Here is a 25599-nt window from a genome sequence, read left to right as displayed (position 1 = left end):
TGCATCGATTCGTATACGTTGTTAATTCGGAAATCGATTCATGGTCAAGGACTTTGGAAGAGGAGGAATCGATTTCGTGGATCGATAGTTTCCGAAATTTAAAATTGTCACGAATCGATTCTTCAAGGAAAGTTCCAAGCCGCTGGACGCGGCCCTCCCCTAGGTCGCCTCAGCCTCAACTGCGAGAGTACAGTGAGTACAGTAAGTACAGTGAGTACAGTAAGTACAGTGAGTACAGTAAATACAGTGAGTACAGTAAGTACAGTGAGTACCCGGGATACAGTGGTGGTGCTGGCTACCTCGCCTGGTCTACAGGAGGTCTGTGTCTCTCATCACCACGGTGGCTATGAGATGTTAACTACCTCGCCTGGTCTACAGGAGGTCTGTGTCTCTCATCATCACCACGGTGACTATGAGATGTTAACTACCTCGCCTGGTATACAGGAGGTTATCTATCTATATGATGTATCTCTGTGTAGATGGGTAAGAGATATCTCTATGTATCTATCTCTGTGATCTATCTCCCTGTAGATGGGTAAGAGATGTCACTGTGTAACTATCTCTGTGATCTATCTCCCTGTAGATGGGTAAGAGATATCACTGTGTATCTATCTCTGTGATGTAGATGGGTAAGAGATATCACTGTGATCCATCTCTGGGATCTATCTCTGTGATCTATCTCCCTGTAGATGGGTAAGAGATATCACTGTGTATCTATCTCTGTGATCTATCTCCCTGTAGATGGGTAAGAGATGTCACTGTGTAACTATCTCTGTGATCTATCTCCCTGTAGATGGGTAAGAGATATCACTGTGTATCTATCTCTGTGATGTAGATGGGTAAGAGATATCACTGTGATCTATCTCTGGGATCTATCTCTGTGATCTATCTCCCTGTAGATGGGTAAGAGATATCACTGTGTATGTATCTCTGTGTAACTATCTTCTTGTAGATGGGTAAGAGATATCACTGTGTAACTATCTCTGTGATGTATCTCCGTGTAGATGGGTAAGAGATGTCACTGTGTAACTATCTCCCTGTAGATGGGTAAGAGATATCACTGTGATGTATCTCCGTGTAGATGGGTAAGAGATATCACTGTGATGTATCTCTGTGATGTATCTCTGTGATGTATCTCCCTGTAGATGGGTAAGAGATATCACTGTGTATGTATCTTCTAGTAGATGGGTAAGAGATATCACTGTGTATGTATCTCTGTGATGTATCTCTGTGATGTATCTCCGTGTAGATGGGTAAGAGATATCACTGTGATATATCTCCGTGTAGATGGGTAAGAGATATCACTGCGTGTGTATCTCCCTGTAGATGGGTAAGAGATATCTCTGTGTGTGTAACTATCACTGTGTATGCATCTCCCTGTAGATGGGTAAGATATATCACTGTGTATGTATCACTGTGTATGTATCTCCCTGTAGATGGGTAAGAGATATCACTGTGATATATCTCCGTGTAGATGGGTAAGAGATATCACTGTGATATATCTCCGTGTAGATGGGTAAGATATATCACTGCGTGTGTATCTCCCTGTAGATGGGTAAGAGATATCACTGTGTAACTATCTCCGTGTAGATGGGTAAGAGATATCACTGTGATGTATCTCTGTGATGTATCTCCCTGTAGATGGGTAAGAGATATCACTGTGTAACTATCTCCGTGTAGATGGGTAAGAGATATCACTGTGTATGTATCTCTGTATATCTATCTCTATGATGTATCTCTGTGTAGATGGGTAAGAGATATCTCTGTGTAACTATCTCCCTGTAGATGGGTAAGAGATATCACTGTGTATCTCTGTGTATCTATCTTCCTGTAGATGGGTAAGAGATATCACTGTGTATGTATCTCTGTGATGTATCTTCTTGTAGATGGGTAAGAGATATCAATGTGTATGTATCTCTGTGTAGATGGGTAAGAGATATCTCTGTGTATGTATCTCCCTGTAGATGGGTAAGAGATATCACTGTGTATGTATCTCTGTGATGTATCTCCGTGTAGATGGGTAAGAGATATCACTGTGATGTATCTCTGTGTAGATGGGTAAGAGATATCACTGTGATGTATCTCTGTGATGTATCTCTGTGATGTATCTCCCTGTAGATGGGTAAGAGATATCACTGTGTATGTATCTCTGTGTAGATGGGTAAGAGATATCACTGTGATGTATCTCTGTGATGTATCTTCCTGTAGATGGGTAAGAGATATCACTGTGTATGTATCTCCCTGTAGATGGGTAAGAGATATCACTGTGATGTATCTCTGTGATGTATCTCTGTGATGTATCTCCCTGTAGATGGGTAAGAGATATCACTGTGTAACTATCTCCCTGTAAATGGGTAAGAGATATCACTGTGTATCTCTGTGATGTATCTCTGTGATGTATCTCTGTGATGTATCTCTGTGTAACTATCTTCTTGTAGATGGGTAAGAGATATCACTGTGTATGTATCTCTATGATGTATCTCTGTGATGTATCTCCCTGTAGATGGGTAAGAGATATCACTGTGTATGTATCTCTGTGTAGATGGGTAAGGGATATCACTGTGATGTATCTCTGTGTAGATGGGTAAGAGATATCACTGTGATGTATCTCTGTGATGTATCTCTGTGATGTATCTCCCTGTAGATGGGTAAGAGATATCACTGTGTAACTATCTCCCTGTAGATGGGTAAGAGATGTCACTGTGTATCTCTGTGATGTATCTCTGTGATGTATCTCTGTGATGTATCTCTGTGTAACTATCTTCTTGTAGATGGGTAAGAGATATCACTGTGTATGTATCTCTATGATGTATCTCTGTGATATATCTCCCTGTAGATTGGTAAGAGATATCACTGTGTAACTATCTCTATGATGTATCACTGTGTATATATCTCCCTGTAGATGGGTAAGAGATATCACTGTGTATCTCTATGATGTATCTCTGTGATATATCTCCGTGTAGATGGGTAAGAGATATCACTGCGACTTCTGCGACAAGACGTTTCAGGACAATCTGCAGAGCCGAAGGCGCCACCTCCGTGGGCTGGGCCACCAGCAGCGTCGCCAGGAGTGGTACGCAGCTTACCGCGGTGAGTTCACCATCACCTGCACCATCAACACCATCACCTACACCTACACCATCACCTACACCATCACCTGCACCATCAACACCATCACCTGCACCTACACCATCACCTGCACCATCAACACCATCACCTGCACCATCAACACCATCACCTGCACCATCACCTACACCATCACCTACACCATCACCTACACCACCATCACCTACACCATCACCTACACCATCAACACCGTCACCTACACCTACACCATCACCTGCACCATCAACACCATCAACAGCTACACCACCGTCACCTACACCACCGTCACCTACACCACCATCACCTACACCATCACCTGCACCATCAACACCATCACCTACACCATCAACACCGTCACCTGCACCATCAACACCGTCACCTGCACCATCAACACCATCACCTACACCACCATCACCTACACCATCACCTACACCTACACCATCACCTACACCATCAACACCGTCACCTGCACCATCAACACTGTCACCTGCACCATCAACACCATCACCTACACCACCATCACCTACACCATCACCTACACCTACACCATCACCTGCACCATCACCTACACCATCACCTACACCATCACCTACACCTACACCATCAACACCATCACCTACACCATCAACACCATCAACACCTACACCACCGTCACCTACACCACCATCACCTACACCATCACCTACACCTACACCATCACCTGCACCATCAACACCATCACCTGCACCATCACCTACACCATCACCTACACCATCACCTACACCTACACCATCACCTACACCATCAACACCGTCACCTACACCATCAACACCATCAACACCTACACCACCGTCACCTACACCACCATCACCTACACCATCACCTACACCTACACCATCACCTGCACCATCAACACCATCACCTACACCACCATCACCTACACCATCACCTACACCATCACCTACACCTACACCATCACCTACACCATCAACACCGTCACCTACACCATCAACACCATCAACACCTACACCACCGTCACCTACACCACCATCACCTACACCATCACCTACACCTACACCATCACCTGCACCATCAACACCTGCACCATCAACACCATCACCTGCACCATCAACACCGTCACCTACACCACCATCACCTACACCATCAACACCATCACCTGCACCATCACCTACACCATCACCTGCACCATCAACACCGTCACCTACACCACCATCACCTACACCATCACCTACACCTACACCATCACCTGCACCATCAACACCATCACCTGCACCATCACCTACACCTACAACATCAACACCGTCACCTACACCACCATCACCTACACCATCACCTACAACATCAACACCGTCACCTACACCACCATCACCTACACCATCACCTACACCTACAACATCAACACCGTCACCTACACCACCATCACCTACACCATCACCTACACCTACACCATCACCTGCACCATCAACACCATCACCTGCACCATCAACACCATCACCTGCACCATCACCTGCACCATCACCACCATCACCTGCACCATCACCACCATCAACTACAACTATAACCATCACCTACACCACCATCAACTACACCTACAACATCACCTACACCATCAACTACACCTACAACATCACCTACACCACCATCACCTACACCATCACCTACACCACCATCACCTACACCACCACCAACTACACCATCACCTATACCTACACCATCACCTGCACCATCAACTACTCCTACAACATCAACACCGTCACCTACACCACCATCACCTACACCATCACCTACACCTACACCATCACCTGCACCATCAACACCATCACCTGCACCATCAACACCGTCACCTACACCACCATCACCTACACCATCACCTACACCTACACCATCACCTGCACCATCAACACCATCACCTGCACCATCAACACCATCACCACCACCACCATCACCACCGTCACCATCACCACCGTCACCATCACCACCGTCACCACCATCACCACCACCATCACTACCTACACCGTCACCGTCACCACCGTCACCACCACCATCAGCATCACTACCTACACCATCACCGTCACCACCGTCACCACCGTTACCATCAGCATCACCTACACCATCACTACCTACACCGTCACCACCGTCACCACCACCACCATCAGCAGTGTCTCTGTTCATCTCCCCCACAGATGCGGCTACGATTCTCGCCGAGGAGTCGGGGAAAGTCGCCTGCAGGAAGTTCCAAAACACCGGTGTGTGAGTGTGTATGTGTGTATGTGTGTGTGTATGTGGGTGTATGTGTGTGTGTATGTACGTGTGTGTGTATGTGTGTTTGTGTGTGTATGTGTGTGTATGTGTGTGTGTATGTGTGTGTATTTGTGGGTGTGTGTGTGTGTGTTGGTGTGTGTGTTGGTGTGTGTGTGTGGGTGTGTGTTTGTGTGTGTATGTGTGTGTATGTGGGTGTGGGTGTGTGTGCGTGTGTTTGTGTGTGTATGTGGGTGTGTGTGTGTATGTGGGTGTGTGTGTATGTATGTTCGTGGGTGTATGTGTGTGTGATGGGGAGCGGTAGTGTAGCGGTTAGCGCGCTGCGCTATGAACCTGGCGACCCGGGTTCGATTCCCGCTCACGGCCAACACCAGTGACGATTATCTGAGACCGATCCCGGGCCTCCCCTAGGTCGACTCAGCCTCAAATGAGTACCTGGTGCGGTGTGTAAACATTGCCACTAGGGAGACAAAGGCGGTCGGGCGTGGTGCTGGCCACCCACCCCCTCGTGTACCGTTACCGGCCTTCATAGGTGCTCGCTAACAGCACTTGCCCCTACAGTCTGTTAAGGCTATATGGGGGATCTTTGTTTGTGTATGTGGGTGTGGGTGTGTGTGCGTGTATTTGTGTGTGTATGTGGGTGTGTGTGTGTATGTGGGTGTGTGTGTATGTATGTTTGTGGGTGTATGTGTGTGTGTGTGTGATGGGGAGCGATAGTGTAGCGGTTAGCACGCTGCGCTATGAACCTGGTGACCCAGGTTCGATTCCCGCTCACGGCCAACACCAGTGACAATTATCTTAACCGGTCCCGGGCCTCCCCTAGGTCGACTCAGCCTCAAATGAGTACATCGCCACTGGGGAGACAAAGGCGGTCGGGCGTGGTGCTGGCCTCCCACCCCCTCGTGTTCCGTTCCGGCCTTCATAGGTGCTCGCTAACAGCACTTGCCCCTACAGTCTGTTAAGGCTATATGGGGGATCTTTGTTTTGTATGTGGGTGTGTGTATGTATGTATGTGGGGGTGTGTGTGTATGTGGGTGTATATGTGTGTGTATGTGTGTGTGTATGTGTGTGGGTGTATGTGTGTGTGGCCACGTGGAATGTTCGAATGCGTCGGGAGCTGGACCGGTACCGCCTGGATCTCTGTGGCATTCAGGAGGTCCGGTGGACTGGTTCTAGCTCCTGCCACCATGATGGGTGGACAGTCCTCTACTTGGGGCAGCAGACTGCCAAACAACAGGGTGTGGCTCTTCTTTTGAACAAAAGAATGAAGGGAGCGTGGCGGTGAGGTGTGGGAAGCTGTAAGCCCCTGGCTACTTTGGGCTCGCCTTCCCATCAACCGGAGGCGAGGAATGGTGGTCGTGGTTACTTATGCCCCCACCGAAGACGAACATCCGTGGAGGGATGCAGGCAAAGCCGATGAGTCAGATGCCTTCTATGACCTCCTGTCACAGGTGCTGGCTAAAGTGGCCCCTCGGGATAGAGTCATCATGTTGGGTGACTTCAATGCCCGAGTTGGTCATGATGCTGGCACCTGGTCTGGAGTGATTGGAGGGCATGGGCCAGATCAGCTCAATAACAACAGTAGGAGGCTGCTAGATTTTGTGCAGCCCATGGGCTTGTAATTACCAACACGCTATTCTGGCATCGACGCATCCACACAACATCATGGATGCATGCCGGGTCCAAGCAAGAACATCTGCTGGACTACATAGTGACGGACCAGCGGATGCGAGCCCATGTCCTTGACACCAGGACCTACCGTGGAGCTGATCTGCCCTCTGACCATCGACTAGTCATCTGTAAGATGCGCCTGCCATTCTTCCGCTCCGGTGGTGGGTGTACACCCAGGACCCCATTCCAACCTAAAGTGGCCTGGTCTCACTTATCTGATGAAAGTTGCAAGCGAGAATTTCATCATCGCCTGCGGCTGGGGTTGACATCGTCCCCCACTCCTCCTGATGTCGAGGGTAAATGGGCGAGGTTTAGGGATGTCACTCATGCAGCTGCATTGGCTGCTTTGGGTACGCGGTCCAGACCTCCCCAGAGACCCTGGCTGACAGAGGAGGTGTTCAGGATAGGTGAGAAAAAGCGACAGGCCCACTGTCATCGGCTACAGAATCCCATGTCAGAATGAGGAGGCTTACCGCAGCCTTCGCTCGGAGGTTCGGAGAGCCGTGAGGCGCTGCAAGGATGGGTGGTGGTCGCGGGTTGCTGAGGAGATGGAGTCTGCCTCAGTGGCCCGTGATCACAAATCTCTATTTAACTCCATCAAAAAAGTAATCTGCAGCGCCACACCTATTACCATCATTAGGGGAAAAAACGGTGATCCAATCTCCGACCCCTAGGAACAGGTTTGCAGATTTGCTGAGCATTTCTGTGAGGTCCTGGGGGAGGGGAAATCCCTCAGCCAGGAAAACATCGTGGCACAAAGTGGGGATGACCCTGCTGAGGCTGCGGTGCCTCAAATATTGGAGGAGGTCACCCCCTGTGAGTGGCTGGCTGAAGTACCATCTGTTGAGGAAGTACTGAAGGCGATCCGGAGTCTGAGACCAGGAAAGGCACCGGGCAGAGATGATCTCCCAAGCGAAATGCTGAGGGAGGGTGGAGTTTGTGCACAGACTGCCCCATATGACATCATAACAACAGTCTGGACCACTGGACGGGTTCCGCAGGATTGGAAGGATGCCCTGGTGGTCCCCCTCTTTAAGAAGGGGGACCGCACAGACTGTAACAACTACAGGGGCATCTCACTCCTCAGTGTGCCGGGAAAGGTACTGGCAAGGATTATTGAACATCGCCTTGCCAGGCACGCTGAGGAGAGGCTTGCGGAGCCCCAATGCAGTTTCAGGAAAGGGCGGTCCTGCACAGATGCCATATTTTCTGTCCGTCTGCTACAGCAGAGGTGTAGGGAATTCCAACAAGACCTACATCTCTGCTTTATTGACCTGGTCAAGGCCTATGATACCATCAGTAGGCCTGGGCTCTGGATTGTTCTTCGTGCTTTCGGAGTCCCTGACCCTCTGCTCACGATCATTAAGGACCTTCATGATGGTGAGCGGGCCCGGGTAAAACCACGTGGCCGGGAGTCAGAGCCATTCCCTGTACACCTTGGGGTGCGACAGGGATGTCCTCTGGCTCCCACATTATTTAACATCTATTTTGACCACGTAGTTCGTGAAGCCTTCAATAGCTGTACCGGGGGAATCTCCATCTGGTACAGATATAATGGGAGGCTGATCGATGCCCGGGTGCGGTCAAGGGATGGCTCCCTATTGCTCAACCACGTTATGTATGCCGATGATTTGGTAATAGCTGCTCAGTCAGAGGAGGAGTTGGAGACGCTGCTGCTGAGACTGGAGCGTGCTACTAAGAGGTGGGGTTGTTGTTGTTGTTGTTGTAGGTCGACTCAGCCTCTAATGAGTACCTGGTGCAGCGGTGTGTAGTAAACATCGCCAGCACTGGGGAGACAAAGGCGGCCGGGCGTGGTGCTGGCCACACACCCCCTCTGTGTGTGCCGTGCCGGCCTTCGTGGGTGGTGCTGCTAGCAGCACTTGCCCCTGCAGTCTGCCGGGCTACCCGGGCGTCTTTGTCTTTGCAGGTCGCTGCGACTTCGGTCAGAGCTGCCGATTCTCTCACTGCAGCAGCGAGGAGCTCCAGAGGCTGAGAGACAGAGTGGAGGGTGACCAGCCCCTCCCCTCACTACCCCCACTCCCCCTCCCCTCACTCCCCCCACTCCCCCTCTTCTCACTCCCCCCACTCCCCCTCTTCTCACTCCCCCCACTCCCCCTCTTCTCACTCCCCCCACTCCCCCTCTTCTCACTCCCCCCACTCCCCCTCCCCTCACTCCCCCCACTCCCCCTCCCCTCACTCCCCCCACTCCCCCTCCCCTCACTCCCCCCACTCCCCCTCTTCTCACTCCCCCCACTCCCCTTCCCCTCACTCCCCCCTCCCTCACTCCCCCTCCCCCCACTCCCCCAACTCCCCCTCCCCTCACTCCCCCAACTCCCCCTCCCCTCACTCCCCCCCAACTCCCCCTCCCCTCACTCCCCCCCAACTCCCCCTCCCCTCACTCCCCCCTCCCTCACTCCCCCCTCCCTCACTCCCTCCCCCCTATAGTTGCTTGTAGTTTATTGTAGTTATAGTTGCCTGTAGTTGTAGTTGTTTGTAGTTATAGTTGCTTGTGGTTATAGTTGCCTGTAGTTATAGTTGTTTGTGGTTATAGTTGCCTGTAGTTATAGTTGCCTGTAGTTATAGTTGCCTGTAGTTATAGTTGCTTGTAGTTATAGTTGTCTGTAGTTATATTTGCTTGTGGTTATAGTTGCCTGTGGTTATAGTTGCTTGTGGTTATAGTTGCCTGTAGTTATAGTTGCCTGTAGTTATAGTTGCCTGTAGTTATAGTTGTTTGTAGTTATAGTTGCTTGTGGTTATAGTTGCCTGTAGTTATAGTTGCCTGTAGTTATAGTTGCCTGTAGTTATAGTTGCCTGTAGTTATAGTTGCCTGTAGTTATAGTTGCCTGTAGTTATAGTTGCTTGTAGTTATAGTTGCTTGTAGTTATAGTTGCTTGTAGTTATAGTTGCTTGTAGTTATAGTTGCTTGTGGTTATAGTTGCCTGTAGTTATAGTTGCTTGTGGTTATAGTTGCCTGTAGTTATAGTTGCCTGTAGTTATAGTTGCCTGTAGTTATAGTTGCCTGTAGTTATAGTTGTTTGTGGTTATAGTTGCCTGTAGTTATAGTTGCTTGTGGTTATAGTTGCCTGTAGTTATAGTTGCCTGTAGTTATAGTTGCCTGTAGTTATAGTTGCTTGTAGTTATAGTTGCTTGTAGTTATAGTTGTTTGTGGTTATAGTTGCCTGTAGTTATAGTTGCTTGTGGTTATAGTTGCCTGTAGTTATAGTTGCCTGTAGTTATAGTTGCCTGTAGTTATAGTTGTTTGTAGTTATAGTTGCTTGTGGTTATAGTTGCCTGTAGTTATAGTTGCCTGTAGTTATAGTTGCCTGTAGTTATAGTTGCCTGTAGTTATAGTTGCCTGTAGTTATAGTTGCCTGTAGTTATAGTTGCTTGTAGTTATAGTTGCTTGTAGTTATAGTTGCTTGTAGTTATAGTTGCTTGTAGTTATAGTTGCTTGTGGTTATAGTTGCCTGTAGTTATAGTTGCTTGTGGTTATAGTTGCCTGTAGTTATAGTTGCCTGTAGTTATAGTTGCCTGTAGTTATAGTTGCCTGTAGTTATAGTTGTTTGTGGTTATAGTTGCCTGTAGTTATAGTTGCTTGTGGTTATAGTTGCCTGTAGTTATAGTTGCCTGTAGTTATAGTTGCCTGTAGTTATAGTTGCTTGTAGTTATAGTTGCTTGTAGTTATAGTTGTTTGTGGTTATAGTTGCCTGTAGTTATAGTTGCTTGTGGTTATAGTTGCCTGTAGTTATAGTTGCCTGTAGTTATAGTTGCCTGTAGTTATAGTTGCCTGTAGTTATAGTTGTTTGTGGTTATAGTTGCCTGTAGTTATAGTTGCTTGTGGTTATAGTTGCCTGTAGTTATAGTTGCCTGTAGTTATAGTTGCTTGTAGTTATAGTTGCCTGTAGTTATAGTTGTTTGTGGTTATAGTTGCCTGTAGTTATAGTTGCCTGTAGTTATAGTTGTTTGTAGTTATAGTTGCTTGTGGTTATAGTTGCTTGTGGTTATAGTTGCCTGTAGTAATAGTTGCCTGTAGTTATAGTTGCTTGTGGTTATAGTTGCCTGTAGTTATAGTTGCCTGTGGTTATAGTTTATTGTAGTTATAGTTGCCTGTAGTTATAGTTGTTTGTGGTTATAGTTGCTTGTAGTTATAGTTGCCTGTAGTTATAGTTGTTTGTGGTTATAGTTGCCTTTAGTTATATTTGCCTGTAGTTATAGTTGCTTGTGGTTATATTTGCCTGTAGTTATAGTTGCCTGTAGTTATAGTTGTTTGTGGTTATAGTTGCCTGTAGTTATAGTTGCCTGTAGTTATAGTTGCTTGTGGTTATAGTTGCCTGTAGTTATAGTTGCTTGTAGTTATAGTTGCCTGTAGTTATAGTTGCCTGTAGTTATAGTTGCTAGTGGTTATAGTTGCTTGTGGTTATAGTTGCTAGTGGTTATAGTTGCCTGTGGTTATAGTTGCCTGTAGTTATAGTTGCTAGTGGTTATAGTTGCCTGTAGTTATAGTTGCTTGTAGTCATAGTTGCCTGTAGTTATAGTTGCCTGTAGTTATAGTTGCTTGTAGTTATAGTTGCCTGTAGTTATAGTTGATTGTAGTTATAGTTGCTTGTGGTTATAGTTGCCTGTAGTTATAGTTGATTGTAGTTATAGTTGCCTGTAGTTATAGTTGATTGTAGTTATAGTTGCTTGTGGTTATAGTTGCCTGTAGTTATAGTTGCCTGTAGTTATAGTTGCCTGTAGTTATAGTTGCTTGTAGTTATAGTTGTCTGTAGTTATAGTTGCTTGTGGTTATAGTTGCCTGTGGTTATAGTTGCTTGTGGTTATAGTTGCCTGTAGTTATAGTTGCCTGTAGTTATAGTTGCCTGTAGTTATAGTTGTTTGTAGTTATAGTTGCTTGTGGTTATAGTTGCCTGTAGTTATAGTTGCCTGTAGTTATAGTTGCCTGTAGTTATAGTTGCCTGTAGTTATAGTTGCCTGTAGTTATAGTTGCCTGTAGTTATAGTTGCTTGTAGTTATAGTTGCTTGTAGTTATAGTTGCTTGTAGTTATAGTTGCTTGTGGTTATAGTTGCCTGTAGTTATAGTTGCTTGTGGTTATAGTTGCCTGTAGTTATAGTTGCCTGTAGTTATAGTTGCCTGTAGTTATAGTTGCCTGTAGTTATAGTTGTTTGTGGTTATAGTTGCCTGTAGTTATAGTTGCTTGTGGTTATAGTTGCCTGTAGTTATAGTTGCCTGTAGTTATAGTTGCCTGTAGTTATAGTTGCTTGTAGTTATAGTTGCTTGTAGTTATAGTTGTTTGTGGTTATAGTTGCCTGTAGTTATAGTTGCTTGTGGTTATAGTTGCCTGTAGTTATAGTTGCCTGTAGTTATAGTTGCCTGTAGTTATAGTTGCCTGTAGTTATAGTTGTTTGTGGTTATAGTTGCCTGTAGTTATAGTTGCTTGTGGTTATAGTTGCCTGTAGTTATAGTTGCCTGTAGTTATAGTTGCTTGTAGTTATAGTTGCCTGTAGTTATAGTTGTTTGTGGTTATAGTTGCCTGTAGTTATAGTTGCCTGTAGTTATAGTTGTTTGTAGTTATAGTTGCTTGTGGTTATAGTTGCTTGTGGTTATAGTTGCCTGTAGTAATAGTTGCCTGTAGTTATAGTTGCTTGTGGTTATAGTTGCCTGTAGTTATAGTTGCCTGTGGTTATAGTTTATTGTAGTTATAGTTGCCTGTAGTTATAGTTGTTTGTGGTTATAGTTGCTTGTAGTTATAGTTGCCTGTAGTTATAGTTGTTTGTGGTTATAGTTGCCTTTAGTTATATTTGCCTGTAGTTATAGTTGCTTGTGGTTATATTTGCCTGTAGTTATAGTTGCCTGTAGTTATAGTTGTTTGTGGTTATAGTTGCCTGTAGTTATAGTTGCCTGTAGTTATAGTTGCTTGTGGTTATAGTTGCCTGTAGTTATAGTTGCTTGTAGTTATAGTTGCCTGTAGTTATAGTTGCCTGTAGTTATAGTTGCTAGTGGTTATAGTTGCTTGTGGTTATAGTTGCTAGTGGTTATAGTTGCCTGTGGTTATAGTTGCCTGTAGTTATAGTTGCTAGTGGTTATAGTTGCCTGTAGTTATAGTTGCTTGTAGTCATAGTTGCCTGTAGTTATAGTTGCCTGTAGTTATAGTTGCTTGTAGTTATAGTTGCCTGTAGTTATAGTTGATTGTAGTTATAGTTGCTTGTGGTTATAGTTGCCTGTAGTTATAGTTGATTGTAGTTATAGTTGCCTGTAGTTATAGTTGATTGTAGTTATAGTTGCTTGTGGTTATAGTTGCCTGTAGTTATAGTTGCCTGTGGTTATAGTTGCTTGTGGTTATAGTTGCCTGTAGTTATAGTTGCCTGTAGTTATAGTTGATTGTAGTTATAGTTGCCTGTGGTTATAGTTGCCTGTAGTTATAGTTGATTGTAGTTATAGTTGCTTGTGGTTATAGTTGCTTGTGGTTATAGTTGCCTGTAGTTATAGTTGCCTGTAGTTATAGTTGCCTGTAGTTATAGTTGCCTGTGGTTATAGTTGCTTGTGGTTATAGTTGCTTGTGGTTATAGTTGCCTGTAGTTATAGTTGCTTGTGGTTATAGTTGCCTGTAGTTATAGTTGCTCGTGGTTATAGTTGCTTGTGGTTATAGTTGCCTGTAGTTATAGTTGCCTGTAATTATAGTTGCTTGTGGTTATAGTTGCTTGTGGTTATAGTTGCCTGTAGTTATAGTTGCCTGTAGTTATAGTTGCCTGTAGTTATAGTTGCTTGTGGTTATAGTTGCTTGTGGTTATAGTTGCCTGTAGTTATAGTTGCCTGTAGTTATAGTTGCCAGTAGTTATAGTTGCCTGTAGTTATAGTTGCTTGTGGTTATAGTTGCCTGTAGTTATAGTTGCTTGTAGTTATAGTTGCCTGTAGTTATAGTTGCTCGTGGTTATAGTTGCCTGTAGTTATAGTTGCCTGTAGTTATAGTTGCTTGTAGTTATAGTTGCTTGTGGTTATAGTTGCTTGTGGTTATAGTTGCCTGTAGTTATAGTTGCCTGTAGTTATAGTTGCTTGTAGTTATAGTTGCTTGTGGTTATAGTTGCCTGTAGTTATAGTTGCCTGTAGTTATAGTTGCTTGTGGTTATAGTTGCCTGTAGTTATAGTTGCTTGTGGTTATAGTTGCCTGTAGTTATAGTTGCCTGTAGTTATAGTTGCCTGTAGTTATAGTTGCTTGTGGTTATAGTTGCTTGTAGTTATAGTTGCCTGTAGTTATAGTTGCTTGTGGTTATAGTTGCCTGTGGTTATAGTTGCCTGTAGTTATAGTTGCTTGTGGTTATAGTCGCCTGTAGTTATAGTCGCCTGTAGTTATAGTTGCCTGTAGTTATAGTTGCCTGTGGTTATAGTTGCTTGTGGTTATAGTTGCTTGTGGTTATAGTTGCCTGTAGTTATAGTTGCCTGTGGTTATAGTTGCTTGTGGTTATAGTTGCCTGTAGTTATAGTTGCCTGTAGTTATAGTTGATTGTAGTTATAGTTGCCTGTGGTTATAGTTGCCTGTGGTTATAGTTGCCTGTAGTTATAGTTGATTGTAGTTATAGTTGCTTGTGGTTATAGTTGCCTGTAGTTATAGTTGCCTGTAGTTATAGTTGCCTGTAGTTATAGTTGCCTGTAGTTATAGTTGATTGTAGTTATAGTTGCCTGTGGTTATAGTTGCCTGTAGTTATAGTTGATTGTAGTTATAGTTGCTTGTGGTTATAGTTGCCTGTAGTTATAGTTGCCTGTAGTTATAGTTGCCTGTAGTTATAGTTGCTCGTGGTTATAGTTGCTTGTGGTTATAGTTGCCTGTAGTTATAGTTGCCTGTAGTTATAGTTGCTTGTGGTTATAGTTGCTTGTAGTTATAGTTGCTTGTGGTTATAGTTGCCTGTAGTTATAGCTGCCTGTAGTTATAGTTGCTCGTGGTTATAGTTGCTTGTGGTTATAGTTGCCTGTAGTTATAGTTGCCTGTAGTTATAGTTGCTTGTGGTTATAGTTGCTTGTGGTTATAGTTGCCTGTGGTTATAGTTGCCTGTAGTTATAGTTGCCTGTAGTTATAGTTGCCTGTAGTTATAGTTGCCTGTGGTTATAGTTGATTGTGGTTATAGTTGCTTGTGGTTATAGTTGCCTGTAGTTATAGTTGCTCGTGGTTATAGTTGCTTGTGGTTATAGTTGCCTGTAGTTATAGTTGCTCGTGGTTATAGTTGCTTGTGGTTATAGTTGCCTGTAGTTATAGTTGCCTGTAGTTATAGTTGCTTGTGGTTATAGTTGCTTGTGGTTATAGTTGCCTGTAGTTATAGTTGCCTGTAGTTATAGTTATAGTAGCTTGTGGTTATAGTTGCCTGTAGTTATAGTTGCTTGTAGTTATAGTTGCCTGTAGTTATAGTTGCCTGTGGTTATAGTTGCCTGTGGTTATAGTTGCCTGTAGTTATAGTTGCTTGTGGTTATAGTTGCCTGTAGTTATAGTTGCCTGTAGTTATAGTTGCTTGTGGTTATAGTTGCTCGTGGTTATAGTTGCCTGTAGTTATAGTTGCCTGTAGTTATAGTTGCTTGTAGTTATAGTTGCTTGTGGTTATAGTTGCTTGTGGTTATAGTTGCCTGTAGTTATAGTTGCCTGTAGTTATAGTTGCTTGTAGTTATAGTTGCTTGTGGTTATAGTTGCCTGTAGTTATAGTTGCCTGTAGTTATAGTTGCTTGTGGTTATAGTTGCCTGTAGTTATAGTTGCCTGTGGTTATAGTTGCTTGTGGTTATAGTTGCCTGTAGTTATAGTTGCTCGTAGTTATAGTTGCCTGTAGTTATAGTTGCCTGTAGTTATAGTTGCCTGTAGTTATAGTTGCTTGTGTCGTTATAGTTGCCTGTAGTTATAGTTGCCTGTGCTTATAGTTGCTTGTGGTTATAGTTGCTTGTGGTTATAGCTGCCTGTAGTTATAGTTGCCTGTAGTTATAGTTGCCTGTAGTTATAGTTGCTTGTGGTTATAGTTGCCTGTGGTTATAGTTGCCTGTAGTTATAGTTGCCTGTAGTTATAGTTGCCTGTAGTTATAGTTGCTTGTGGTTATAGTTGCTCGTGGTTATAGTTGTCTGTGGTTATAGTTGCCTGTAGTTATAGTTGCCTGTAGTTATAGTTGCCTGTAGTTATAGTTGCCTGTAGTTATAGTTGCTTGTGGTTATAGTTGCCTGTAGTTATAGTTGCCTGTAGTTATAGTTGCCAGTAGTTATAGTTGCCTGTAGTTATAGTTGCTTGTGGTTATAGTTTATTGTGGTTATAGTTGCCTGTAGTTATAGTTGCCTGTAGTTATAGTTGCCTGTAGTTATAGTTGCCTGTGGTTATAGTTGCCTGTAGTTATAGTTGCCTGTAGTTATAGTTGCCTGTAGTTATAGTTGCTTGTGGTTATAGTTGCTTGTGGTTATAGTTGCCTGTGGTTATAGTTGCCTGTAGTTATAGTTGCCTGTAGTTATAGTTGCTTGTGGTTATAGTTGACTGTGGTTATAGTTGCCTGTAGTTATAGTTGCCTGTAGTTATAGTTGCTTGTGGTTATAGTTGCTTGTGGTTGCCCGTGGTTGCCCGTAGACGAATCTCGCGGTTACCATGGAGACGCCGATGGCCCCGCCCCCTCGCTCCAGGATTGGCTGCAGCAACACGAGCGGCGGTCTGGGATCAGGTGACTGTGACACTGTGGGTGTGACACTGTGGGTGTGTGACTGTGACACTGTGTGTGTGACACTGTGTGTGTGACTGTGACACTGTGTGTGTGACACTGTGTGTGTGTGACACTGTGTGACACTGTGGGTGTGTGTGTCACTGTGTGTGTGTGTGACACTGGGTGTGTGTGTGACTGTGTGTGTGTGACTGTGACACTGTGGGTGTGACACTGTGTGTGTGACTGTGTGTATGTGTGACTGTGACACTGTGGGTGTGTGTGTGACTGTGTGTGTGTGTGACACTGTGGGTGTGTGTGTGACTGTGTGTGTGTGACTGTGCCACTGTGTGTGTCACTATGGGTGTGTGTGTGTGACTGTGTGTGTGTGTGACTGTGACACTGTGGGTGTATGTGTGACTGTGTGTGTGTGTGTGACACTGTGTGTGTCACTGTGGGTGTGCGTGGGGAGTGGTAGTGTAGTAGCGGTTAGCGCTACGCTGCGCTATGAACCTGGCGACCCGGGTTCGATTCCCACTCACGGCCAACACCAGTGACGATTATCTGAACCGGTCCTGGCCCTCCCCTAGGTCTACTCAGCCCCAAATGAGTACCTGGTGCGGTGTGTAAACATTGCCACTGGGGAGACAAAGGCGGTCGGGCGTGGTGCTGGCCACCCACCCCCTCGTGTACCGATCCGGCCTTCATAGGTGCTCGCTAACAGCACTTGCCCCTACAGTCTGTTAAGGCTATACGGGGGATCTTTGTGTGACTGTGTGTGTGTGACTGTGTGTGTGTGACTGTGTGTGTGTGACACTGTGGGTGGGTGTAACACTGTGTGTGTGACTTTGTGTGTGAGACTGTGTGTGTGTGACACAGTGGGTGTGTGACAGTGTGTGTGACTGTGTGTGTGACTGTGAAACTGTGTGTGTGAGACTGTGTGTGTGTGACTGTGTGTGTGTGTGACTGTCTGTGTGTGACTGTGTGTGACTGTGTGTGTGTGTGACACTGTGGGTGGGTGTGACACTGTGTGTGTGACTGTGTGTGTGTGTGTGAGACTGTGTGTGTGACACTGTTGTTACATATTTCAGTTTAATTCGTGGTTTCGTGGTAATTATTTGAAGGTGGAGGGGTTACCAGCCCCTCGCACCCGTCCAGAGCCCCCGTTTAGCCCCTGTGGTGGACACATACACCATGAGGGGAGGAGCCAATCACAATTGGATCTCCCCCCACAGCGCTGTCCACGACAGAGTTGCCCGTCCGGCACCGCGAGGAGGTAGGGGGTTGTTTTGCCCCACCAAAACTAAGCACCTGCCTGGGTATTTTGTACCATCGCACACTCCACTCCCACAACTCCCAATCGGTGATGGGGCAGTTGTGGAGAGAGTGGAGAGTTTCCCATACCTGGGCAGTGTGCTTATGACTGGCTCCAGTTTAACTGCAGAGGTCTCACTCCGAATCAGTCGAGCGGCAGTATCTTTTCATCGGTTGCGTAACGCTGTGTGGAAGCTACCTGGTCTGTCGCTCCGCACTAAGCTTCAGGTCTTCTTGGCCACGGTCATTCCCTCCCTTCTCTACGCTTGCGAAACGTGGACCCCCCTAATGGAACATCTTCGCCGGTTAGAAACATTTAGGCTGACCTGCCTACGATCCATCCTGGGTTTAACCAGACTGGATTGTGTGAGGAGCTCACAAATCCTTGAAAGATCTGGGCAGGGTCCCATCGGTGAGCTCCTCCGGCAGGCAAGGCTGCGATGGCTGGGTCATGTAGCCCGCATGCCCAGCCACCGCATGCCGAAACAGCTTTTGTTTGGCCGGATTGAGGGGGCTAAGCGGGCGCGGCACAGGCTAGAGAAGAGATGGAGTGATGTGGTACAGGAGGACGTGGAGCTGAGTGGACTTGCCGATGACTGGTACCAGCGGTGTCAAGATCGGCCTCTGTGGAGGAGGCTCGTGAAGGATGCTACTGGGCAGTTGGAGGCAGTCGCCCTCCAACAACAACGGAGGGCGGAGGAGCGACGCTCACAACAGCGAGCGGAGCGCCGGGTGGCTAAAGCACAGCAGGTTGGCACAGTAGGGGGCACAGGTGGTGCATCAGCCAGTCATCTCAGTCAGTCGACCCGTGGCACCTGGGTCTGCCCCGTGACCTCCTGCCAGCGGGCGTTCGACACTTCACGTGGCCTCAGGGTGCACATAGCCTGGCACAAGCGTCGTGGTGACGTCACCGCCACTTAGTGGCGAATGGCGGTTGTTGTTGTTGTTGTTGTGACTGTGTGTGCGTGACTGTGTGGGTGTGACTGTGACACTGTGTGTGTGACTGTGACACTGTGTGTGTGACTGTGTGTGTGACTGTGACACTGTGTGTGTGTGACACTGTGTCTGTGTGTGTGTGTGTGACACTGTGTGTGTGTGACACTTCACGTGGCCTCACGCTGCACATAGCCTGGCACAAGCGTCGTGGTGACGTCACCACCACTTAGTGGCGAATGGCGGTTGTTGTTGTGTGTGACTGTGTGTGTGTGACTGTGTGTGTGTGACTGTGTGTGTGTGTGTGACAGTGTGTGACACTGTGGGTGTGTGTGTGACTGTGTGTGTGTGACTGTGTGGGTGTGACTGTGACACTGTGTGAATGTGTGTGTGACTGTGACACTGTGTGTGTGACACTGTGTCTGTGTGTGTGACACTGTGTGTGTGACTGTGTGTGTGTGTGACACTGTGTGTGTGTGTGTGACACTGTGTGTGTGTGTGACACTGTGTGTGTGACTGTGTGTGTGTGTGGCTGTGTGTATGTGTGTGTATGTGTGTGTATGTGTGTGATTGAATCTCTACCCTCGAGGCTCCTCCATAAACAACGAAAAGCCATTTCGTGTGGCCACGTGGAATGTTCGAACGCTCACTGCGGAGGAGAGGCTGCCACTCCTCTGTCAGGAGCTGGACCGGTACCGCCTGGATCTCTGTGGCATTCAGTAGGTCCGGTGGACCGGTTCTGGCTCCTGCCACCATGAGGGGTGGACAGTCCTCTACTCGGGGCAGCAGACTGCCAAACAACAAGGAGTGGCTCTTCTTTTGAACACAAGAATGAAGGGGGCGTGGGAGCGTGGCGGTGAGGTGTGGGAAGCTGTAAGCCCCAGGCTACTTTGGGCTCGCCTTCCCATCAACTGGAGGCGAGGAGTGGTGGTCGTGGTTACTTATGCCCCCACCGAAGATGGGCATCCGTGGAGGGATGCAGGCAAAGCCGATGAGTCAGATGCCTTCTATGACCTCCTGTCACAGGTGCTGGCTAAAGTGGCCCCTCGGGATAGAGTCATCTTGTTGGCTCAATAACAACGGTAGGAGGCTGCTGGATTTTTGTGCAGCCCATGGGCTTGTAATTACCAACACGCTGTTCCGGTATCGGCGCATCCACACAACATCATGGATGCATGCCGGGTCCAAGCAAGAACATCTGCTGGACTACATAGTGACGGACCAGTGGATGCGAGCCCATGTCCTTGACACCAGGACCTACCGTGGAGCTGATCTGCCCTCTGACCATCGACTAGTTATCTGTAAGATGCGCCTGCCATTCTTCCACTCCGTTGGTGGGTGTACACCCAGGACCCCATTCCAACCAAAAGTGGCCTGGTCTCGGTTATCTGATGAAAGTTGCAAGCGAGAATTTCATCATCGCCTGCGGCTGGGGTTGGCATCGTCCACCCCCTCCTGATGTCGAGGGTAAATGGGCGAGGTTTAGGACTGTGACTCATGCGGCTGCAATGTCTGCTTTGGGTACGCGGTCCAGACCTCCCCAGAGACCCTGGCTGACAGAGGAGGTGTTCAGGATAGTTGAGAAAAAGCGACAGGCCCACTGTCATCGGCTACAGAATCCCATGTCAGAGAATGAGGAGGCTTACCGCAGCCTTCGCTCGGAGGTTCGGAGAGCCGTGAGGCGCTGCAAGGATGGGTGGTGGAAGAAGTCACCCCCTGTGAGTGGCTGGCTGAGGTGCCATTTGTTGAGGAAGTACTGAAGGCGATCCGGAGTCTGAGACCAGGAAAGGCACCGGGCAGAGATGATCTCCCAAGCGAAATGCTGAGGGAGGGTGGCGTTTGTGCACAGACTGCCCTATATGACATCATAACAGTCTGGACCACTGGACGGGTTCCGCAGAATTGGAAGGATGCCCTGGTGGTCCCCCTTTTTAAGAAGGGGGACTGCACAGACTATAACAACTACAGGGGCATCTCAATCCTCAGTGTGCCGGGAAAGGTACTGGCAGGGATTATTCAACATCGCCTTGCCAGGCACGCTGAGGAGAGGCTTGCGGAGCCCCAATGCGGTTTCAGGAAAGGGCGGTCCTGCACTGATGCCATATTTTATGTCCATCTGCTACAGCAGAGGTGTAGGGAATTCCAACAAGACCTATATCTCTGCTTTTTTGACCTGGTCAAGGCCTATGATACCATCAGTAGGCCTGAGCTCTGGGTTGTTCTTCGTGCTTTTGGAGTCTCTGACCCTCGGCTCATGATCATTAAGAACCTTCTTGATGGTGAGCGGGCCTGGGTAAAACTACGTGGCCGGGAGTCAGAGCATTCCCTGTACACCTTGGGGTGCGACAGGGATGTCCTCTGGCTCCTACATTATTTAACATCTATTTTGACCACGTAGTTCGTGAAGCCTTCAATAGCTGTACCGGGGGAATCTCCATCTGGTACAGATATAATGGGAGGCTGATAGATGCCCGGGTGCGGTCAAGGGATGGCTCCCTATTGCTCAACCACGTTACGTATGCCGATGATTTGGTAATAGCTGCTCATTCAGAGGAGGAGTTGGAGACGCTGCTGAGACTGGAGCGTGCTACTAATAGATGGGGACTTACCATCAGCCCCACCACAACTAAGCACCTGCCTGGGTACTTTGTACCATCGGACACTCCACCCCCACAACTCCCAATCGGTGATGGGGCAGTTGTGAAGAGAGTGGAGAGTTTCCCATACCTGGGCAGTGTGCTTATGACCGGCTCCAGTTTAACAGCAGAGGTCTCACTCCGAATCAGTCGAGCGGCAATATCTTTTCATCGGTTGCGTAACGCTGTGTGGAAGCTACCTGGTCTGTCGCTCCGCACTAAGCTTCAGGTCTTCTCGGCCACGGTCATTCCCTCCCTTTTCTACGCTTGCAAAACGTGGACGCCCCTAATGGAACATCTTCGCCAGTTATAAACATTTAGGCTGGCCTGCCTACGATCCATCCTGGGTTTAACCTGCAGGCTGGATTGTGTGAGGAGCTCACAAATCCTTGAGAGATCTGGGCAAGGTCCCATCGGTGAGCTCCTCCGGCAGGCAAGGCTGCGTTGGCTGGGTCATGTAGCCCGCATGCCCAGCCACCGCATGCCCAGCCACCGCATGCCCAGCCACCGCATGCCCAGCCACCGCATGCCCAGCCACCGCATGCCCAGCCACCGCATGCCCAGCCACCGCATGCCCAGCCACCGCATGCCCAGCCACCGCATGCCCAGCCACCGCATGCCCAGCCACCGCATGCCCAGCCACCGCATGCCCAGCCACCGCATGCCCAGCCACCGCATGCCCAGCCACCGCATGCCCAGCCACCGCATGCCCAGCCACCGCATGCCCAGCCACCGCATGCCCAGCCACCGCATGCCCAAGCAGCTTCTGTTTGGTCGTTTTGAGGGGGCTAAACGGGCACGAACATGGGCTGGAGCTGAGTGGACTTGCTGACGACCGGTACCAGCGGTGTCAAGATCGGCGTCTGTGGAGGAGGATGCTCGTGAAGGACGCCGCTGCTGCTGCCGCTGCTGCTGCTGGGCAGTTGGAGGCAGTTGGAGGCAGTTGGAGGCAGTTGGAGGCAGTTGGAGGCAGTTGGAGGCAGTTGGAGGCAGTTGGAGGCAGTTGGAGGCAGTCGCCCTCCAACAACAGCAAGCGGAGCGCCGGGCACCCAAGGTGGTGCCTCTACCGGTGGTCATCTCGGTCAGCCGACCAATAGCAGCTGCTGGGTCTGTCACGTGACCTCCTGTCAGCGAGCCTTCGACACGTCACGTGGTCGCCTCAAAGTGCACCTAGCCTGGCACAGACGCCGTGATGATCTCACCCTCGCTTCGTGGCGGTTGTGTTGGTGTTTGACTGTGTGTGTCGTCTGTGTGATTTGCATATATGAATATTCATGACTGTTAAATCCTCCCCTCCCCCTCTTGTCGTCCAATCAGAGTGGATCTCCCTGCTGGATTCCCTCCCCCGGATCAGCTTCCCCCGTCCCTGCGCCCCCCCCCATTGGGGGGCTGGCCGAGTGAACCTCTCACCCAGTGGGGGTGATGGGGGGGGGTCCAATCCACCCGGCCACTGTCCTGGTGACTGAGATGTTAACTACCTCGCCTGGTCTACAGGAGGTCTGTGTCTCTCATCATCATCATCACCACGGTGACTCTGAGATGTTAACTACCTCGCCTGGTCTACAGGAGGTCTGTGTCTCTCATCATCACCACGGTGACTATGAGATGTTAACTACCTCGCCTGGTCTACAGGAGGTCTGTGTCTCTCATCATCATCACCACGGTGGCTATGAGATGTTAACTACCTCGCCTGGTCTACAGGAGGTCTGTGTCTCTCTCTCATCATCATCATCACCACGGTGACTCTGAGATGTTAACTACCTCGCCTGGTCTACAGGAGGTCTGTGTCTCTCATCATCACCACGGTGACTATGAGATGTTAACTACCTCGCCTGGTCTACAGGAGGTCTGTGTCTCTCATCATCATCACCACGGTGGCTATGAGATGTTAACTACCTCGCCTGGTACACAGGAGGTCTGTGTCTCTCTCATCATCATCATTACGGTGACTATGAGATGTTAACTACCTCGCCTGGTATACAGGAGGTCTGTGTCTCTCTCATCATCACCACGGTGGCTATGAGATGTTAACTACCTCGCCTGGTCTACAGGAGGTCTGTGTCTCTCATCATCATCACGGTGACTATGAGATGTTAACTACCTCGCCTGGTCTACAGGAGGTCTGTGTCTCTCTCATCATCACCACGGTGACTATGAGATGTTAACTACCTCGCCTGGTCTATAGGAGGTCTGTCTCTCTCTCATCATCACGGTGACTATGAGATGTTAACTACCTCGCCTGGTATACAGGAGGTCTGTGTCGCTCATCATCATCACGGTGGCTATGAGATGTTGACTACCTCGCCTGGTCTACAGGAGGTCTGTGTCTCTCATCATCATCACGGTGACTATGAGATGTTAACTACCTCACCTGGTCTACAGGAGGTCTCTCTCTCTCATCATCACGGTGACTATGAGATGTTAACTACCTCGCCTGGTATACAGGAGGTCTGTGTCGCTCATCATCATCACGGTGGCTATGAGATGTTAACTACCTCGCCTGGTCTACAGGAGGTCTGTGTCTCTCATCATCACCACGGTGACTGAGATGTTAACTACCTCGCCTGGTCTACAGGAGGTCTGTGTCTCTCATCATCATCATCACGGTGACTATGAGATGTTAACTACCTCGCCTGGTCTACAGGAGGTCTGTGTCTCTCATCATCATCACGGTGGCTATGAGATGTTAACTACCTCGCCTGGTCTACAGGAGGTCTGTGTCTCTCATCATCATCACGGTGACTATGAGATGTTAACTACCTCGCCTGGTCTACAGGAGGTCTGTGTCTCTCATCATCACCACGGTGACTATGAGATGTTACTACCTCGCCTGGTCTACAGGAGGTCTGTGTCTCTCTCATCATCATCATTACGGTGACTATGAGATGTTAACTACCTCGCCTGGTATACAGGTCTGTGTCTCTCTCATCATCATCACGGTGGCTATGAGATGTTAACTACCTCGCCTGGTCTACAGGAGGTCTGTGTCTCTCATCATCATCACGGTGGCTATGAGATGTTAACTACCTCGCCTGGTCTACAGGAGGTCTGTGTCTCTCATCATCACCACCGTGACTGAGATGTTAACTACCTCGCCTGGTCTACAGGAGGTCTGTGTCTCTCTCATCATCACCACGGTGACTATGAGATGTTAACTACCTCGCCTGGTCTACAGGAGGTCTGTCTCTCTCTCATCATCATCACGGTGACTATGAGATGTTAACTACCTCGCCTGGTATACAGGAGGTCTGTGTCTCTCATCATCACCACGGTGACTATGAGATGTTAACTACCTCGCCTGGTCTACAGGAGGTCTGTGTCTCTCATCATCATCACGGTGACTATGAGATGTTAACTACCTCGCCTGGTCTACAGGAGGTCTGTGTCTCTCATCATCATCACGGTGGCTATGAGATGTTAACTACCTCGCCTGGTCTACAGGAGGTCTGTGTCTCTCATCATCACGGTGACTATGAGATGTTAACTACCTCGCCTGGTCTACAGGAGGTCTGTGTCTCTCATCATCACCACGGTGGCTATGAGATGTTAACTACCTCGCCTGGTATACAGGAGGTCTGTGTATCTCATCATCATCATCACGGTGGCTATGAGATGTTAACTACCTCGCCTGGTCTACAGGAGGTCTGTGTCTCTCATCATCATCACCACGGTGACTGAGATGTTAGCTACCTCGCCTGGTATACAGGAGGTCTGTGTCTCTTATCATCATCACGGTGGCTATGAGATGTTAACTACCTCGCCTGGTATACAGGAGGTCTGTGTCTCTCTCACTGCGTGGATTTTGTCTCCGGCTCCTCCTCCGTTTGTCCCCTCCACGTTCAGAGTCGACGTCGCCACGCTCGGTCAGTCTTTGGCTGCTGCTGCTGTCAATGTCCACGTGACGATGATGACGACGATGATGATATCAGCCACGTGGTTGAGCTGCTATCATTGTTGATGGCCACGTGGCTTGTGAACACAGAGCGACAGCAGCTGTGTGCGGGGCCTGACAATAAACACGAGTTTCGTTTTA

General features: G+C 48.1%; 1 protein-coding gene across 7 annotated transcripts in view; it reads left to right on the top strand.

The window, feature by feature from the left end:
- ZMAT5 (zinc finger matrin-type 5) overlaps positions 1 to 25599 on the top strand; it is a 25996-nt gene extending 397 nt beyond the window's left edge. Inside the window, exons 1-9 of one of the 7 annotated variants that reach the window (XM_076056667.1) lie at positions 1 to 201; positions 2964 to 3090; positions 5289 to 5351; positions 8963 to 9043; positions 16617 to 16707; positions 22884 to 23063; positions 23271 to 24410; positions 24547 to 25073; positions 25342 to 25599. The exon at positions 1 to 201 is cut by the window's left edge and continues 379 nt beyond it. In XM_076056667.1, the coding sequence (XP_075912782.1) occupies positions 2964 to 3090; positions 5289 to 5351; positions 8963 to 9043; positions 16617 to 16707; positions 22884 to 22989 (468 nt within the window). In that variant the 5' untranslated portion in view covers positions 1 to 201 and the 3' untranslated portion in view covers positions 22990 to 23063; positions 23271 to 24410; positions 24547 to 25073; positions 25342 to 25599. The other 6 variants (XM_076056668.1, XM_076056663.1, XM_076056662.1 and 3 more) reach the window with 6 other exon arrangements.

This window comes from Petromyzon marinus, chromosome 77 (assembly GCF_048934315.1).
Source record: "Petromyzon marinus isolate PM22_M1 ecotype Great Lakes invasive population chromosome 77, UKy_Petmar_22M1.pri1.0, whole genome shotgun sequence".
Classification (NCBI taxonomy): Eukaryota; Metazoa; Chordata; class Hyperoartia; order Petromyzontiformes; family Petromyzontidae; genus Petromyzon; species Petromyzon marinus.
The sequence above is the reverse complement of the archived record's forward strand: the minus strand, read 5'-3'. Positions and strand labels throughout refer to the sequence as shown.